Source organism: Tenebrio molitor, chromosome 5 (genome assembly GCF_963966145.1).
Source record: "Tenebrio molitor chromosome 5, icTenMoli1.1, whole genome shotgun sequence".
NCBI classification, from domain to species: domain Eukaryota; kingdom Metazoa; phylum Arthropoda; class Insecta; order Coleoptera; family Tenebrionidae; genus Tenebrio; species Tenebrio molitor.
The window spans coordinates 14,689,796-14,709,589 of NC_091050.1; the positions used below are offsets into that span (position 1 = coordinate 14,689,796).

General features: G+C 36.5%; 3 protein-coding genes and 1 long non-coding RNA gene across 10 annotated transcripts in view; 1 reads left to right on the plus strand and 3 right to left on the minus strand.

The window, feature by feature from the left end:
* The window catches only part of LOC138131163 (cuticle protein 19-like), a 26,893-nt gene extending 8,133 nt beyond the window's left edge, over positions 1-18,760 (plus strand). The window contains exons 1-3 of one of the 5 annotated variants that reach the window (XM_069048000.1): positions 18,106-18,267; positions 18,317-18,400; positions 18,458-18,760. In XM_069048000.1, coding sequence (XP_068904101.1) covers positions 18,259-18,267; positions 18,317-18,400; positions 18,458-18,721 — 357 coding nt within the window. In that variant the 5' untranslated portion in view covers positions 18,106-18,258 and the 3' untranslated portion in view covers positions 18,722-18,760. Of the gene's footprint in view, positions 1-18,105; positions 18,268-18,307; positions 18,404-18,457 lie in introns of those variants that run through there. The other 4 variants (XM_069047995.1, XM_069047997.1, XM_069047999.1 and 1 more) reach the window with 4 other exon arrangements.
* Positions 327-5,389, minus strand: LOC138131169 (uncharacterized). Its single transcript, XR_011159721.1, has 8 exons — positions 5,246-5,389; positions 4,785-4,912; positions 4,597-4,728; positions 4,332-4,535; positions 3,996-4,181; positions 3,753-3,926; positions 3,536-3,695; positions 327-3,467 (listed from the first exon to the last, which is right to left on the minus strand). It is a non-coding gene; the product is annotated as an uncharacterized lncRNA (long non-coding RNA).
* On the minus strand, positions 9,219-10,117 carry LOC138131158 (larval cuticle protein A2B-like). Its single transcript, XM_069047991.1, has 3 exons — positions 9,978-10,117; positions 9,665-9,802; positions 9,219-9,616 (listed from the first exon to the last, which is right to left on the minus strand). Exons 1-3 carry the CDS (start codon positions 9,990-9,992, stop codon positions 9,347-9,349), a joined length of 423 nt encoding a protein of 140 aa, XP_068904092.1. The 5' UTR covers positions 9,993-10,117; the 3' UTR covers positions 9,219-9,346.
* Positions 10,272-19,794, minus strand: part of LOC138131156 (larval cuticle protein 1-like) — a 21,565-nt gene continuing 12,042 nt past the window's right edge. Inside the window, exons 1-3 of one of the 3 annotated variants that reach the window (XM_069047989.1) lie at positions 17,715-17,832; positions 12,352-12,614; positions 10,272-11,071 (exon numbers count right to left, since the gene is read on the minus strand). In XM_069047989.1, coding sequence (XP_068904090.1) covers positions 10,882-11,071; positions 12,352-12,602 — 441 coding nt within the window. In that variant the 5' untranslated portion in view covers positions 12,603-12,614; positions 17,715-17,832 and the 3' untranslated portion in view covers positions 10,272-10,881. Of the gene's footprint in view, positions 11,072-12,351; positions 12,615-16,189; positions 17,688-17,714; positions 17,833-19,794 lie in introns of those variants that run through there. The other 2 variants (XM_069047987.1, XM_069047988.1) reach the window with 2 other exon arrangements.

Genomic DNA, 19,794 nt, shown 5'->3' on the forward strand with positions numbered 1-19,794 from the left:
AGTTAAATCAACCCAAAAAGAGTAGTTGAACCAATTTTGTTACTATACAACTTTTATCGTTACTTTGACCAAGAATCTTAGTTAAGTAACTATTCTTTGGTCTGGCAACAACTTTATTTGTTTACATAAACAATTATTAGTTGAGTAATTATTATAGCTTGTAGAACAACAAACTAAATAGTATTTTAACCATTTTTCTGTCTTCTAACCATTTTTTTTTGTTTGCTTTACAATGAAATAGTAAGTTGACTTTTTTGTTTTGTTTCCTAACCATCTTTTGTTTGGCATAGGTAGTTAAAAATAAAATATTCATTTATATAATACAATTTAGTATTTAATTTGATTATAAAATATAGTAAGTACATACATATTTTAAAACACAATACAACTTAACCTAATTCCTACAAAAACTAAAATGAAAAAATAAATATGTATTACAAGCTAATTAATTATTAATAATACTTTGGTCGTACATATATATTGCCATTAGGTGATTTATACACATGAATGGGACTGTAATGAAATTCATGAAGCTGCGTAGAAAATATAAAAAAAATGTTAGTCTTGTTTAATACCTTAAACGATTGAAAATGATTATTTTTTGGGCCCATTTTATGTTCAACACATATTAAATAGCAATCTTTTACATTTTCATTCTCAATGGCTATATGCACAATTTCATATAATTTCATAGACTTTGAAAGTAAAAAAAAACCCTCTTTATATAACGTATTCTTAAATTTTATTTCTTTAATGAAAGTCAGACGCGTATTACTTAAATTGTCAGCATTGAATATATTTAAGTTTTGAATATTCTCATAATAAGGTTGCTCTCTGATTGTTGATTTAACCCTGAGATGTTTAATGTTAAATTCTAGTTTATCGTTCAGTCCAATTTTATTTAATACTTTATTACAAAATTTAAGACAACACTTGATACCAACTGTATAAGGAATATTTTTACGAGAATTTGTATTATTAGTGTACATTTTTATTTCTCTGTGTTTCGCTTCGAATCTAAAACACCAAATGTACCTTAATGGTCCAATTTTCTTAATAATTGTTGGGTAGTGAGTGAGAAAGTGGAATTTTGGTTTCAGAGTGTCTCCAAACAAATAAATATAATGAGTATGGTGTTGCTCAATTTTTTGTGTAAGCAGTTTTAAAAGTTTTGCATCAAATTCGACCCTCAACAGTATATCCATTATTTCTATTAAAAGGCAAATAAGTTTCCAGTATTCATTGTTTACAGGAACCAAGTCTCCAACAAGAAGTGGCAAAGTGTGACAAAATGTCCATATTTCAGCAGCCGACATATGTAGTTTTGAAGATTGTAAATGAGTCATTTTTATTGGCGGTGAAGCATTACCAACTTCGGTTTGTCCAAGGTTTAATGATTGCTTACGGCTATTTAAGATTTCTAAAGAAAACAGCTTTTCGCTACTAATTAAATGAAGTAGGACTTGAGAAACATCGTACATGCAAACACCTTCGAACACATCATGCATAATGTCCGCTGTAAAATTAGTTGTAACATGAAAGCTATCAATTGAATTAAAAATTGAGCGTTCTCTTAAACCACTGAGTTTTATTCGTTTAGCTACATCAGCTTCAATATCAAGATCTTCATTATAATTTATTCGATTTCTAAGTTTTGAGGATATTTCCTTACAAGTTGATACAATTTCTGATTGACTACATTTACAGATTCGGCAGGGATAAGAACTTTTAAAGCTTTTTGTGAACCCTAAAAGAGAGTTCAACCCTAAATTATCACCAACAACAGCACTTAAAAGAAAATGCACTTTAAATTGCCCTTCTTTAGTTTGGAGTAATAAACCGTGCTTTTCTAGAAATTTAATTTCTTGGACTAAAATATTTAAGCAGGCGTCATTTCCATGCCGAGCATCTTTGGATTTATATACAAGGGCTACAAATATGTTTTCTAATGAAGATAAATAATGTTGAGGAAGTGTAGGAAAACTGTAATAAAATGCTGCTAAAGACTGCTCTGTAGCATGGGAACCTAGGGCATTATTTATTTCAAGATCATCATAATAAAGAATATAAGGAATAACAATTTTGTCACTGAAACTGACTACTTTGGATTTCCACACTTCACCATGAATTATATTTGTTATTATACTTGTCGCTTGATTTTCGGTTAGAAGTTTTTTCATAGTTTTAAGTGTTACGTCTAAATTATCACCTAGTTCAAAAAATTTCTGAAATTGAAACTTTAACGGCATGACCATACCTTTGCTTATGTTTTCAGTCATACGGACGTCATTTCTTGTGACGACTGGTCCAATTTCATTATTTATAGCAACTATTTTTGGTTCGCTATAGCAATTTTTGCCTTCCACTGTTTTAATATATTTGTAAAATGTTTTAAAATTTTGAAAAGGGTTTTTACAAAACTTAAGGATACTACTGTATTGTTCACATTGTAGCGGTTCATTTTGAAAATTTGCGGCAAAGAAACTTTCTAATTCAGAAATTATTTTATCTAATAATTTGGTTGTTATTTCAGATATGATGTCTTCAACATCTGATCTTGAGAAATTTGATTTACTGTGAAGATTACTTAAAAAAAATAAAGCCGATGTTTCAATACGCTCTAAAACCGACTGTAAGTTAGAAGAACTAGTAGATTGTTCATTATCGAATAATATACCTGATGATGAATTATTCAGATCGGCAAGTTCTATTAAAAAATCTGTGTTATTGTTGTCGGTGATAAGACAAGTTTCTTTATTCTTAAAATGTTTTTTAAAAGCTTTTAAAGATTGAAACACATGTGAGCATTCTAAACAAAGAAAATTATCAGAGGGTCGTAATTGATGAAAAAATTTGAAATGTGCAATTAATTGCTCCACGTTAAAGTTGGTATCAATATTATGTCGTATACATTCATGGCATTTGGGCATTTTGAAGAAATTTTGTTTTCAAATTAATCATTAATATAAGTACTCAAGAAGGTATACTCATTTAACTTAAATCTTGGATTAGACAAAGAACATTGGGTGTTACGTTATCATCAGCTGACTTTATATCAAAGAAAAATTTTTGTATAAATATCCAAAAGCTGTAGCTGTCTTTTGGATACTGAAGATCTAATACATGAAAAATTTTAAAACAACAGTCAAATGCTGCAATAAAATTACTAAATTTATATTTAATGTTGTCATAAAATACTATAAATTCGGTAAGTGTGAGCAAGTTACTTCCTACTCCGATTATAATTGGTTGGAGAGTTTCATTTCTACTTATCAGTGTGTTCCTGTAGACATCAATTTTCCTCTCAAAGTCGTTGTTCACAGTGACATGGAGAAAAAAGGAATCTTGTGAATCCTTAATAGTTGATTTTACGATTAACTTCTTATTGTTGTTCTTTATGGTATGTTTAACAGTAGGTGGTAACAGTGAATGCATCAATAAAGCAACAATTACATTACATGTGACATCTGTAATAGTGAAAAGTTGAGTATGAAATAATCCAAAATTTTCATATTTCATGATATATTATACCCACCTCCAGGATTTGCGGTGTTTATCGATTTAAGAAGATTCACGTTTTGTTTATCTTTAACCTTCTCATTCAAAATAGGTAGAATTATAGTTTTGAATTTGTCCCAATTTCGTAGCAAGTTATAGCCTTTTTCTTTATGTAACTGAGAGAAGTCCAATTCAATCTACAAAATAATACCATCTTTTAATATTTTTCATAAAAAAAAAACACTGATCGTTACCAAACTAAATCCGTCGGAGTGTCTATATAAAGGCCAAGATTTAACAATATCTGCGGTATTATTAGTTTTATCCAAAATTTCTTTTCTTCGTAACGTAAATGTACTCTCCCATTTTTTTTGCACATCACTCCAGGGACTGTTATTCAATTTTAACCACAACTTATTGTCATTGCTCTGGACGAAATAAGTTTACCAATATTTCAAAAGTCAGCTAAGTACATAAATATGTATGCTTTACTTTACCTCATCATTATTTTCATCATAATCAAAATTTTCCTCATTGATGTTATTTGAAATGGGGGAGGATGCTGCTGATCTGCTCACAGGAGATGAGAGTATTCCTAATCTTCTAAGTCTTTTAGTATGGTTTTGATATTTATCATAGAGTCTTCCAGATGGAATATTTCCAGTTTTTTTATAGTAGATGGTCTACGAATAATTGAAATTTTAACATACTTTATACATAATATGAGATATCAATCAAAATGGTACATCCACATACCATAATTGGAAATTTTATAATATGGATCAAAAATTCAAAAACATATCTTTTTGACTATGTATTTTAGATATACATACTTTGTTATCCTTAAAATGTACTTCAATGTCAGATGCCAAAGACTCAAACATAAACCGTGTAATTCTTATAGAATGCTGCATGTGCCATTGTATTATGGAATCTATAATAATTTTTCTTGATGCATCATCTAACTTCTTGTTCTTGTCAAAAATTCTAAAAACGTAGTCCCCATTGGGAAAGTTTCTCACAGTCTCTAGAAGGTTCTGAAAGAAAATGATGTGTGCCCAAAAATGAAAAAAAAAATGCAAAACGTGAGTAACTTACAAAAGAATTTGAGTATGGCAAAGGATTATAATTATTTAATAAAGTGGATGAAGACGAAGATGGAAATGTTTCAGCGGCTGCTGAGATGTCGCTATTTGTAATTGTATCACACGTCGACCATGTGGTCACATTCTGAAATAATTTATTTTTACATTATTATAACATTTTACCCAATAGGTCTACTCAACGTTTTGTATTTTCCACTCCGTTAATCTTCGCCGAAATTCAATTCTAACGCCCAATTTAAAAGCCCTCAGTAATTCCTTAAGATCTTCTTCAGTCATATACAACAATCTTTCTCGAGTGACTTCTTCGGCTATAATTATGTACTTACATTATATTCAAAGCGTTTATTATTATTATTATTATGATTATGTAGGTATTCAACAGAATTATAGAATAAATTCTGTCGATTAGTACCTACCTATTAGTATTAGCTTAGATTCAAACAGGCCAAGTGTCACAATGAAGTCCAGAAAAGAAGCAAATAAAAATTAAGTACTTTGTCTATTCTTTGGGTTAATTAAGCACCTGGTATGTTTCAATTTAACCCAACAGTCCCAACACACCTGTGGTAGCAGAAATACCTATTTATGCTACCTTTGTGAGCTATGATATTAGTCAGAGATACAATGTGAGTAGCACTTACATTTTAGTATCTGGAACAAGTGCCCAAATCCCCAGCTATTTAGTAAACTGCTCAAATCCAAATCTGCCTCGTTTAAAACTGTTTCCGCTGGCGTCAAACCGTTTGAGTCTGACGATTGGTTTGTAAACGTGTTTACCAATAGCTCTGTATATTCAAAGTTATTAATATCTTCAGTATCATCCATTATAAGTACTTGTAGAAAGTACCTACTTTACAATCAAGATAAGCACGTGGTGCACAATATAATATTCACTTCACATTCCCGTGAATCCCATGATACAATAACACCGTGAATCCCGTGGGTTTCGAGACGCAATATAAGTGCGCAAACGCAAACGTTCCTAGTCGACTATTATAGTGGACTGCGAAACAATTTTATGTTTTTGTAAACAAAACTGAGGGTTAATTCAACAATGATTTTGGTTTGTCTACCACTATAATAGTACTTCAAACAGATACAGGGTTAGAATTACAATTTGATAGTACTGAGAAATAATATGTACTATTTTCTAGGTTGATTTGACAAAATTCTATAAATTAATAGTCAAATGACTAAAATAATTGTATAATGCACCAATTTTTTAAGTTATTGCTGCTTTTGTTGTGTGACATTTTTTTGTTGGTTGTAATAACCATCACGTTTTGTTTCAAATTAGTAGAATACAACATTAATGTAGTTTAATTTAACAAAATTAACGACATTGTTAGTTAAACATTTATTTTGGTTGAATCAACCTTTACTATTTCTTTGAGTGTATACACAATTTTAAGGGATGTTTGTATCGAGTCAGACAGATTCTATCTTTGTCACACTCACAGGATTTATCGATAATGCCATCTGTTTTAATTTCCAGTCAAAAAATTGTGGAGCGGAATGGCGCTACCTTCTAAAGATATAGTACCTTAAGTTTTTCAATTTAAATACACAAGATATTTGCTTTTGTTCGTTATTACCAAAGAGTACGCACTAAATCAGGATCAAAGAGTACGCGCGTACTCTTTGATATTTGCCTAGATTTTTTTTTTTTTTCGGGAAGCAGCCCTGACACCGAAAATTTTGTTTTCGTAGGATCGCTACAAAAGAAAAACCGATCGATGTTTATTTACGTCTGAATTAATGGAAGAAGCCAAAGAAAGAATATCTAAGGGTGAATCAAAAAGATCTGTTGCTCGGTCATTAAATATCAATGAATGTACCTTGAGGAAAAGGCTAAAATCAGGTACTATTCCCAAAAATTTAGGACGTTTTAAGCCAATTTTTTCCGAGCAAATGGAAAATGAACTTGTCCAGCATATAAAAAAATTAGATACCTTGTTCTATGGGGTCACTTTGAAACAGCTACAAACAATAGCTTTTCAATTTGCAACTGCAAATAATCTATCCCATAGGCAATAATTTTTTGCCAGAAACATAACTTATCTGTTCGACAACCAGAAAAAACTAGTATCGCACGCGCTGCGTTGGAAATTACATACCACCAGCACTTATTTTCCCAAGAAAGCGTCAGAAGCCAGAACTAATGAATGGAGCACCTTCAGGATCAGGATCTTGACGTAGGTATTTATGGATCGTTAAAAAAAGTTTACGCCGAGGAAGCAGATACTTGGCAGATCTCTAACCCTGGGCGAAGCATTACACAATTCCAAGTAGCTGAAATTTTTGGAAGGTCTTATAATAGAATCGCCACCTTGGACAAGGCAGTTAAATAAAAACGTATTTGGCCTTACGACCAAAATGTTTTTTCGGAAGAAGATTTTGCACCTTCAAAGGTGACAGATAGACCCTTGGCTGAAAATAATGAAAATAACCCAATAGGTGAAATAATCAGTGTTGACACTACTTCAAGCGAAGAAATTAAAAACGAAGAAAGAGAACAGCATGTAGAATTGAATACACCAATAGAACAAGAGATTATAATATGTCCAGAATAAACTCGACTAATAGAGCAAAAAGACCTAGACAGGGAGTCAGTAGTCGAAAATGTCATAATGGAACTTGAAGATGTTTCCATTTTACAAGAGCTAACATGCCCATCCACTTCCAAAACATCAGCGACAGTATCTATTGACGAAATATATCGTGTTCCCCAAGCACTTCCTAAAACTAACAAGAGGAAGAGCCAGAGTAAGAAATCATCCATCCTAACGAGTTCCCCTTTTCTTGATAACTTAAAGAACAAAGCAAGCACATCCCAAGATAAGTTAGAAAAAGCCAAAAATACTGCAATAAAGAAGATTGCCAAGAAACTAAAATTTTCGAGTGTAAAGTCAATTAAGTCAAAATCTTTAACAGAGGGTAAAAAGGGTGTTGTTCAGAATGCAGGAGTTTGTCCAGGCTGCCAGGAGTTTTACTCAGAACCTCCTGAAGTAGATTTAATTCAGTGTTCTACAGGACAGGACTGGTGGCACGAATTATGTACCTCATATACAGGAGGCATATTTGTTTGTAACTTATGTGGCCAAAAGTAAATAGTAGTTTATTTAACGAGTTCGCGTGTAATTTGGGCTTTTTTTGGCATGAGTGGGCCAGTTTAAAACTCGAGTGAAACGAGTGCCAAAAAAAGCCCAAATTACACAAGGACAAGTTGAATACAACGTTTTTTTGTTCGACGAACCCCCCAAAGGCTCCAAATCGCTGAAAATCTTTAAAATTAGCTTGACGTTTCGTTTTGACAAGTTGTCAAATTTATCAAAATCCGTTCACACAGGAAAAAATTCTCAAATTCTGACAGTGTCGAACAAAAAAGTAACTTTCTTTTCATTTTTTTTTTTTTTAATACTTGGTAATAGAATTCTGATTATTTAATTTGAAATGTTATGTTATGTTTTCTATTTTTTTATTTTTTTTATATTTACTTGTATTAGAGAATGTCTCATTTTTTGTTATTTGCTTAAGTTTTTTTAGTTGATTAATCAACTTTTCAAAATGTTTCTTGTTTGTGTATACTTTCATATGGGTGCGTATTCTTAGGTAACCTTAATGCGTACTCTTTAGTTACCAGTAACCAAAGAATACGCAAACTGCTGTTTGTCGTTTTTTTTCAATAAAAAATATATTTATAACCTAATTTGGAGTTTGATGCTTTCTGACTTTGACAGATACTTTTATGAAACTGAGTTCATGAAATTTTATATGAAATGTCTAGTAATTTTGTTTCTAGAGGGTAAAAATCACTAGGTGCGTACTCTTAGCTTACCTTACCCTAAGTGATTTAACATTTTAAAAAGGCACGTAAAAATTATGATTTTTTTCTAACACTAATTATTATCTGATATCGCGCGTTCAAATGAAATCCTGGGCTGGGAAGGCTGGGAAGGAAACCGTCAATTGTTGTGCTTTTTTAAAGCGTAGATTAATTGGAGCATGTTGACACCTAACCAAAAAAATCTTTCTTTTTTTTCTTTCTTTACAATGTTTTACATTAAAAATAGATTAACTTAACGATTTCTATTCTCGAAGCAAATACCTAAGGGCACGTTTTGCTGAAAACAAACATATTCAATTATGTCCCGATTAAACATAAACAAATGTCAAACGGCGGGAAATTCAAACTTTACACTGTTCTAAACGATTTAATTTTTACAACGCCTACTCAGGATTTCATTTGAACGCGCGATACTGTTTCTATGGTGCATTTGAGCTCACTCGTTACACACACATTTGAAGATTTTTTCGTCGTCAACATGGACGAATATACCACGCTGGCAACAGAAGGCTCCAGAGCTCCGAAAAACCATTACACAAAGCACTGACAGTGATTTCTAAAACGAAGCCATTTATTACTGAAAGTAAAAACGTTGATACTTTTCGACAAAAGAAACACTGTGATGTGTGGAACAAGTCTTTATCTCACTCGTAGAGCGATTTATGGTGTTGCAAAGAGCGCATTTTGAAGAATTTATCTGTCCAATAATTCATATTGGACGTTTCCTGTCAGCCAAACCCACACAACCCGTCAAAATCAACTCCAAATCCAATTTCACACTTTATTACAAAAATAGTAGAAGAAAAGTACAAAAACACATTATTTTATAATAATACTACAATACTGCAAGTTGCCTGCGACAAACGGTCCCCATCGCTCGCCCAATCATTTACCCTCAGTAGTGTCCGTGGTGTCCCAGGAGTCCATGTCCCGCGGCTACTGCAGCCACCGGCGCAGCGTGTACCGCAGGTCCGATTCTCTTCACAACAGCGTTGAAACCGTTCACTCCATCCGCGGCATAATCCACAACTCTGATGGAACCGTCGGGTTCGGCCACCGAGTACGAACCCTTGACGACGTCACCGTCGCGCACCTCGTGTTGGGTCTTCCTGTCCCCGGTGATACCATCGGCGACTCCGTAGTTGTAAGAGTAGCGAGGGTGGGCCTGCAATCACGATTTTAATTCTTGCAAGCAAACAAATACGACAAGTACGTAGTAATCCACTCCTTCGAGCGGGTCGTGCGCTGGGGCGGCGGCGACGAGGGCGCCGTGCCCGAAACCGAAACCAGGGTAGCCTCCGGGGACCACTCCGGCGCGGGTGGCGGCGACGGCGAGGGCAAACAAGCTCAGCTAGAAATGAATTAAGCGCCTGATGTGTAGACAACCAACAATCCAAAGAGTTAAATGCGAGGGCATCGATCAGACTAATTGACAAGGCGAGTCATCGAGTCTTGTACGGCGGAGTCGTGATATATCACAGTCTCACGACCTACCAAATGTCAACTTGTCGTAAAAATCGACTCACCTGGAGGAAAGTCATCGTGTTGGTAGCACTGCAAGTACGGAGCTCGACTGGGGCTGTTCCCCGACCAACCGTATTTATACTAATCACCAATGAGCTCCTTCACCGCGGCACTCATCTCAAGGCTTGTGGATTTTTTCGGAACGTCGAAAAAATCCAATCCCCCTTCTAGGTCTTGTGCCGTCTATTCTGTTGCTCCACAATAAATTTAATAGGTCGTGAACGGTGTTAATATCGCGTGAACTTTACTCTGATCTTAATTCTAGACATTAACGGCCGTTATCAGGTGGTCGGAGCTTTTCCCACATAAAGTAGCCAATCATGCTGGTTCCGCCGACAAGAAGTGATGCAATACAATTATGTTCACTCAATGCTAAATCGGACGAAAGTCGAATTATCATTTCCTCAAAACTGAGCATTAACTCATCTGTGGTCAATGTCGGGCACGCAACGGTTGGGAGCGAGCCATAGGTCGAGGCCCGAACGTCTCACTTCCACCATCGCCACTATGAATAATAAATCGTACTCTCGAGTCATTCACATCAATCTTCGACACAAAAGCACTCGCTCAGCCATTATCCCGCCGGTAAAAATAAAAATACAATTTGTTACATGCACTAAGGCACTCTTAATTGCAATTGCTGATATTTACCGGCGAGACACACCCAGACCCGAGAAGGTCGAAGTTCACTTGTTATGAAATCGCCACAAAAATCCATCAACAATAAGCGTAAGGTAATTATTTTAATCGCGCCGATAAAATTAAGCTGCGACCTTAACATTAGGAATCGGCGCGGATGGAGCGCGGCGGGGGTGCCCACCGGGACCCCAATTATTTAATCGATGTTTGTATTGTTTCTTTATTTAAGCATTAAATAAGTTAAAGCTACAAAGCAGGACTGTGTAATTAATGGTGTGGGAAGAAGTATCGCCGATACACCGGATATCCTTGGTACCCGAAGATGCGTTGGTGGGGCGCTCGAAACCGATCTAGTGGCTTCGGCTGTTGGTAGCTCGCAGGGGGGACGAAGAATGGGGTGTCGGGGTAGCGGATGGGCTTCAGCATGGAAAGCTTCAGCGAGTTTTCTTCCGTAGCTCTGAAAAAAAAAAACAATTGAAAATCAATCTCTGAGGTCTAGGATTGCAACGTAGAAAACAGAAATAAGCGGGGCGAGCTCTTTACACCACGACATACTCCGCGTAGGTTTATCGTCAGTACGCATCGCTCTGACGCCACATCGTGATGCAACAAAGTGCAGGACACAATCAGACTCTTTGGCTTTGTGACTGGTTTTGTCGGGAAGAAATCTTTCGACTGAGTCAAGTGGATTCAAACAAACAAACAAAAATTGTAAGAACTGTAAAAATGTCTTTTGCACATAATTATAATCTATTCATTTTGATTGTGACCACTCCCTAGTAACTTTTCAGTTGCGAGGTTATTGATAGGGAATTTTAGATAACACTAAATCCAGTCGCAGTTGGCAACTCTCGGAGGCGCCATTTTGACAGAAACGTCACGCTCACAGAAGACAGAACAGAGAACGACTTGCGCAAACGTTTTTCGACGTACACTGTGCGCATATCAATAAAATTGAGTTTTGGTACAAAATTTTAGAATTCAAAAAGAAAATGCCACGTCGTCTTCTCAAAGTTGGGACCAAACGGTTAATATTGACTTGTTTCGAGACATTTATTGAAGCCAACGGGAAAACAACGCACAAAGACGAACATCACCAATAAAGTTAACTCTATTTGTGCTTTTTTGTTGTACATTTTGGCTAGTAAGTGTTGTAGTTTGATACCTTCTGCCTTTTCATCCCCTGTAAATCATTTTTTTGAACTTTCTGTCTGATTAGTTTTTATCTGAAAATATGTGTATTAATCAATGCTAATTGAAAGTTCTGAATACCTTTAGTAGGTAATCCCCAAGCATTTTTCGCGTTTGTCTTACTACCAAATGACTATTTCCTTCGTTCTTCATTAATATCGAGAATTGCATGAGGTGATTTCGAAGTTTTTACGTTAAATAATCTGTACCTGGATATATAACCCCACTTTTGAACAGACGTGATCACAGAATCAGACAGACGTTTTTAGTTTCTCCTACGTCAAATATTGATTTCCGTTATTAATATTGATAAATCTAAATACATTAAAATCATTGCTTTACCACCATGGTCAAGTTTTGACAATTCTGACATTTTCACATCATCACCACACAAATATTTAGTGTAAAACGTATGCAGCACACAGCTAAACAGCGTCTACTATGTTTTTCGTTGTGGTCACAATCAAAGTGAATAAATATTAGGAAGAGGACCTAAGATACACCTGGGACCTGGGTTGGGGCAACCAGAGGGAGCCTCCGACGCACCTGTATCCTCTGTGGTCGGCAACATAATTAACCACCCTGACGTTGCCCTCAGGGTCGACGTATCCATAGCTCCCGGTGACGGTCCCGTTGGGGTGCCGCTCCTCGTTCCTGAACTGGACGTTGTCCGTGGCAGGATCGTCGATGTCGTAGCCGAAGGCGTAAGTCCCCGGTCCCGCGGGCTCGTGGTAGTTGTAGTGGTTCCAGTCGACCAGGGACAACCTGGCGGCCGGTGCCGCCGAGCAGGTCGTCATCAAGAGCGCGACCTGAAGCAGTCAGCAGGTTGAAGGCGCTCCCAAATCGCCAACTGTATTGTATTAAAATTGCTCCCACGCCGCAATAAAATATTGTATTGGAATTATCGGCAATAAATTGTCTTGACGGTTTTATTGGTGATGTATGGGGTCGCGACCGAAAAGGATTCGGAGGTGCGAAGAGACACGGATCACCGTTAGCTGTTAAAAAGTGACGCACAACTGGGCTGCGACCCACAGGTGATTTATCTCGGAGCGTCCTACAGGTGGATATCGAATCATCGACGCGGTTATTGGCGGATCTGGATCGCGATTACCATAAGCGAGGAGGGCGAGAGTAATTAATCGCTGCAGGTTTTGCGAGGGTTAAATGAAGTTTTAATTTGTCGGGAGTGTAGGTTTGGCGTTAATAAAGGCGATGAATATTCATGTGGGACGAAAGAATGGCGATTTTTCAGCGGAAAGAATTAAAATTTGATCGTTGGGAATTTTATTTTACCGAAATGGGGAGAGGTGTGTTGGCGAGGTTTGCCAAAGAGGATCGAGTTACAGAGCTCGTTAGTTTTACGACGAGGGCTAGGAAAATCATTTTTCGACCAGGAAGACTCGCTGCTGATCGAAAAGGGAAATGCGAGGATCGAACCAATCGGACAAAATGTAAAGAATCGCTTTTTGATGGGGATTTAGGCCGCTTTGCAAAGGTTTGGATCGATTTGTCAATGTGGGATTACCAAAAGGATAATGCAAGCGCTGACATATCGGTAACACCAATTTATAAATTTCACGTCAAACTTGAACAAATATTAAATTATATTTTTCACCCTGAAATCGGTTCAGCTTGAAAGATTATCCCTTTACAAGTAAAATAAAATTCAAAAAAGCTTCCTAATCTTAATATATTATAAAATGTAAAATTTGTCCGATTAAATGAAGACAAAAGATCCAGATAGAGATATACAGGGTGAATTAAAATTATCGTATTCCGAGTTCGGGGATTAGTAGGGGACATCCTGTTGACCAAATAAAAATGTTTAAAAAAAAATTGGTCACTTTGAAAAAAAAATTGTACTTCCCTTTTGAAAAAAAATTGGAAAAATAAAACTTATTTTTTCGAGATAAAGCTGTTTTTTCAAGAAATGTCTTTTCATTTATATTTTAATATTTTACATAATCATCCTCACTATATTTCAAAATGAATGTCAACCATTTATATTTTTTATTTGAAGAAAACATGATGAAAAGTTTGAACCTTCAGACCCATATATCTTTGTAAAGACCCCCCTATATTTTTTATTTTATTTTTTCGAGATTCCTGAGATTTTTCCCTACAAGACCCCCGACTTGGAATACGTTAATTTTGCGACACCCTGTAGATCAATATCTATGTTGGATACTACGATAAAAATCAAAATGAAGTTCGAGATCGAGACAAAGGTGGATCAGGATCTAAATGAAATTCAAAATCTAGATAAACATCGAGATCTTGATGTGGATGAAGTTCTAGATGAAGATCAAAATCGAAGTAGATCAAGATCTCGATGAAGATCAAAATGAAAATACATAGATCCAGATGAAAATTTTGGAATTCTTAGAAAAAGACATTATAGTTTAAAAATGACCTACTTATGTTTTTAAAATTCTTCAAAAAAATCGTAGTCCCTTTAAAAAATTCGGTAAAAAAATGTTGGATAAAATAATAATAATTTTTTGATCCGGTATAAAAAATTGATATTAAAAACACATTGCAAATAATATTATATGATATGAATAAAATGGTGGAGCTAAAAACTTGAAAAACAATTTAACACGCAGTAAGTAGAAAATAAAGATTTTTAAAAAATCATCTAAGGAAAATATCTGACAAAATTGGTTGAAAAATTATTTTTCTTCAAACCTTCATTGCAAATTATTTAAGAAATGTTAAGAAACCAGGTAGGAGATTGGGTAGACTGATAAAGTGATAAATTAATATAGGTCGTTTTGCAAAGCGTTGCTATGACAATGACTAGTATAAACAACGCTGTGAATAAAATGCGAAATAATTACCCGTCTGTCAACCCGTTTTAATTTGGATAGATTTTGTAAGTACCGTTGGTTGCAAAAAAAACGGGAACTTTCAGAATAAAATTGACACATTTTTACAATTTTTCCATAGTGTGAAACCTTCTTACGAGAGATAGGTTAGGATTAACGTCAAAATTCAATGACATTTTTGAAAATTATTTGATAAGTAATGTGAAATAGACAATTAATTGACAAATGGACAAAATCAAATTTACATTAGGAAAATTTTCGTTTCCCGAGTTTTTTGCAACAAACTGTACATTTGCAATAATGTACAAGTTTCTTATTTATTTATTCACTTAAGCTTTCAATATCTTACATTCAGCATTCAGACACGAATTTGTTACAATTTGAGGCAGGAATTTCAAATGATTTAGCTAGTTTACTTCACAGCCGCTCATCAGCGGAGATAATGACTTCACGGACGCTCCTCAGCGGAGATAATAACTTCACGGACGCTGGTCACCTCGTTAGATGCCATGACAATGAAGTGACACTTTAGCATTATCAATGCAGCAGTATAAAGTCATAATTTACGAACGTTTGAAGAAAAAAATAATACATTGACAAGATACAAGAAATATTAGCCGATAAATTATCCCACTTAATATAAAAAAAAATGCACGTATAGCAACTCCCACTGAAATATTTGTGCAAAATGAAAGATATGGAAGAAAAATATTATACAGAGCATCAAATATCTTGATAATTATGTGCATAGGAGCAGCATGATAGCCTCCAAGCTTCTGGATTCCACCCTTGGAATTTTTCTAGATTTTCATAAAACGCTTAAATTTAGAAAATTTCATGGAAAATAGGTACTTTTCGTTCATTTTAAAGCAGATTATGCCAAGAATCAAGCATTCGGACAATTTTTAAATTACATTATTTTCAATTTATCTGCCAAGTTATTAGTTTCTTCGTACAATTTGTTCTAATGTAATGTTTTGACATTCATTGTTTCAAGAAATTAGTTTTAAATGGTTTTGTTTCAAATGTTTGTCATAAAATGATATAAAAAAAAATAATCAAAAAAGGTCAAACCGGTTGTTATAAAATGAACATTAGATGGTTTAGGTATACCGACAAATCATAAAAAGAAATATGATGCTATTTGTTTTAATTTTTGTAATTATTTTTAATATCAGAAAAAAGAAACATTCCACGTTTTTGTTAACTTTTTTTTGTCCTGTAATCAAATATGTAACAGTACGCCAGATCATTATTTTATTCATGGATGATTTATTTATCGACGAGGCAAGAACCAGTTGTTCAGATTATTATACATATTTTCAAAATATTAAAAAAACACATAAAAATCAACCTCTGCAGTTAATTAAAATAAAAAATAGTACATTTAAATCTACACAATATCAAAATCTTTAATATGATAATTAATTAAGAAAACTTCAAGTTGTTGGTCGAGTTGTCAACGCATTTTTTTTTCAACCAACTTGCATTTCTCGATCAAGTTATTAATGGATCGTGCAATAAATTGTGAAAATAATGTCAGGGTGACTTACCCCGCACAGAACCCCCTTCATTTCGCCGTTTGTCGCAACTCGAAATCAATTAACACGATGAGCCCGCACCAAGGCCCACATTAACATGAACTTGACAAAAAGTGCCTCGTGCCCCATCTTTATAACACATAAACTCCTACCCGAGTAGAGGTGGAACATGAAAATCTGCACCGAAACACGCTTAATCGCTCCTAATAACACTAATCATCATCATCGGAACACAAACAAACGATCGACAAATTGCCAAAAAATCTGCCGCCGCCCAACCGCACGACTCGAATTTGCGCGATTTTTTCGGAGGCTCGCGTGCCTCTCGGACTCTCGGCCTCGGGCCAATTTTTGGGGGGTTAGTGACCCACTCGGGCAAAATCTAATCTCGCCCATAATTGTCCACCTGCAACGAAGAATATATTATGCAATAATTCCGAAAGCTGGAGCGCTATAAGCGACTATCACTAGGACCATCCTACATGGACATTACCTTCTTTTATTGCACTCATATATAAAGAATACCGCTAGAAAATTATTTTCCTCTTATTAGTCGACCCCAGCGATAAACTGCTGATTGACTGAGACAAGTGGGCGGCTCCTGCCCCCAAACAAATCCGCACCGCTACCGCAAATCGCATCTTTCATCGCTGCCCTCGAGCCCTCTCCACCTTTAATGACTACCATCGCCCCCGCTCCAGATGTGAAGATAACGCGACCAGCCTTTCCCAAAACGGGACCGTAGTGGGTGATGGTATAATTATCGGGCGAAATGGGGCGGCGGGATCGTGCGAGCGCCGTTACTTTGAAAAATTCGCATTTTCCTCTTTCGGAAACAGATATTTACGGCCGAGCGGTGCATAAATTATGAGGATGCACCTCCTCTTAGGGGTCGCATCGATCCATTCATTATTAAGCGCGTCTGGAACCGGGATTTACTGTTCTTCGTTCAGGTAAACAAGGCTCGTTGAAAGCAATGATAGAGGTGTCTGGAGGAGGAAGAGGAGGAAGTTCGTGGTAATCCGAACGCAAACACGGAAGAGCAAATACTTAGCGGTTGGGGTTTGCGAGGCCAGGACAGGTCGTTGTTGGGCTAATTGTCTTCTTCTTTATAGTCGATCTGTCAAACATGCCAATATAGGCAACCAACAATGCACAGCTTCACTGAAGCGCATTATTTTGTGCAATGAGGTGAATATCAGCTAACGCAACACGCAAAAGATGTTTCGGAATTTAATTTCTTCCTATTTCAGCATAAATTCCAGTTTTAAAATGATAAAATGACTATTATAAACATGTGAGATAACCTCACTTTCTGACTTAACCTTAATTTTTAACTTGATCCATTCAACATTAAAATATTGTTTCTGTTGTTAAAAAGCAATTTGACTTCATCATGCCTTGGGTAAATAGTTCCTTGTCACCTTTATTATCTATCTCTATGGTTTTATTTGCTTTTTTCTTCTTCTTTTCGTTTCGTTGCTTCTAAATGGATTTCACTGTAATAAATTTAATTTAAACGTCTCACGGTACGCACCTGCTCCAGTGGTGAACCAGCAACATCACCTAGTGTTGCAAAAGCGCATCCACTTGCTACTGACCCGCGAACACTCGGTAGGAGCGATTTTTTCCGTTTGAAGCGAGCGCTTCTGCCCACCGCTCTGCGAGAAAGAACTAGAACAGCCACTTTTCCCGTAGTGGCAAAAATCGAATTTCGAAAGAGCCTTTCCAAGAATGTGAAAAATTCGAAAATGCCCCAGTTGGCGTCCGCTTACGCAACACCCCGTCCAATTTGCCACCATAAAAATGGCACTTTCTCGCAGGACGAGATGCAAGGATCACGTAATCCTCACTTTCACCGGCCCAAGGCCAGGAAGTTCCTTGTAAACAAACCCAAACAATGCAAGGACCCCCGATAAGAAAACTGACAAAACGCGAATTACGCAACCGTGGCGCCCCGATTTCTAAGCTTCGATCGGGGGCTCGCGGATGGACCCTGGTCATCGCGCTAGAGGGGGCCCACCCCGGCCCCTATAAATACGTTTAGATTTTCTCTCGAGTCAGCAGTGCACGGTAGCAAAATGAACAAGGTAGCGGTCGCGAGTGTCTCTCTTTGGTAATTTTCCGAAGATGTTGCAGGCTTGTCTGGTGGTCCTGGCGGCGGCGGCGACGGCGGCCTACCCTGTGGAGTACGCTTCGCAAGCTTTGGCCAAAGTGGAGCCCGTGGTGAGACCGATCTAACGCGAGCGGTGCGAACGGTATCACCTTGTTTGGTTCCAGGCCTATCCCAAGTACCGCTTCGAGTACGGAGTGAAAGATGATCACACCGGAGACATCAAAGAACAAACGGAAGAGCGCGACGGAGACGTCGTCAAAGGGGAGTACACTCTGGTGGAGCCTGACGGTACCGTCAGGAAGGTGCAGTACCAAGACGACGGACACAGCGGGTTCAACGCGATCGTGACGAGGTCCGGCCCCGCGGTCCATCCGCACACGAAAGTCGCAGCCCCGATAATCTACGGAGGGTACCACCACTCTCGCTAGACTTGTAGGAAAGTTATCGTTAATAAATTTTTTGACAAGTTGGAGTCTTTGATTCATTGATGAAAAACAAACTGAAACGGTATTCAGTCGAATTGTGCAATCGTAGTTTTCACGATCTGCGATTTCCCATATCGAGGTTGTTTTCTTTGTCTTGCTATAGAATACTTTGAAACGAATTGTATGTTAAATTGTCGATACTTTACGTAAAATACTGTATATATGCATTATTGATGTGGCGTTTTTCCAATACTCTCCATGCCTTAAATATATTGAAAACGTTTTGTTGGATGACACAGAAACGAGCAAATTTAGTCGCGATTTGGAACTGGAGCCAAGCAATTTCGCAACGAAACAGATCACCAATCAAGATATTCACTTTACGAGCGATGCGAAGCGTTGGGAGTTGTCGAAAATATCGAAATTATGAACGGAAACTTTCAACTTCAAATAGATGTAACAAAAAAAATCGGCGGTGCCCGTGTGGCGTGGCGATCGCTGACGTCTCTCGGACGTTGACAGTTTTCCAATTGACTGTTTAAAAAAACCTGTTTCTGGATCTAACTTCACAATCCAGCTTTTTAAAAGTTTTAAAGTACGTAATAAAAAAGCATCACACGAAAATATTCTTTTGTAAATTCCACCACAAGGGTTAGAATGTACCAAAGACAGCAGAAAACAGCAACACAAAAAGCTATTTTTCTCTGGTAAACAAGAAACCGGATTGACTCGGAGTTTGCGCCTGAAAACTTTTCTAGTGCCCCTGGTAAGTATAAATATACAACTCAAGAGTTTATTTCATAGATATAAAGAGGAATAATGATAATTAGCACTTTTTGGAACGATCTTATAACGTTAAAAACACAAACGAGTCATAAAATATCTTGATTTGTTATCTAATCTCTCACGATAAACTCATTTACGGAGTAAGATCAAAACATTTTCGCCCCAAATAAAAAACAAACAAAAAACACCCATTTGTGTTTCTTTTTTTCTCACACAGCTCAATTAGCATGTCTGTTTAGACGCAATCAGTTTTAGAGGATCTAAACCCTTCCTTTTGTTCCTGTTCGAAA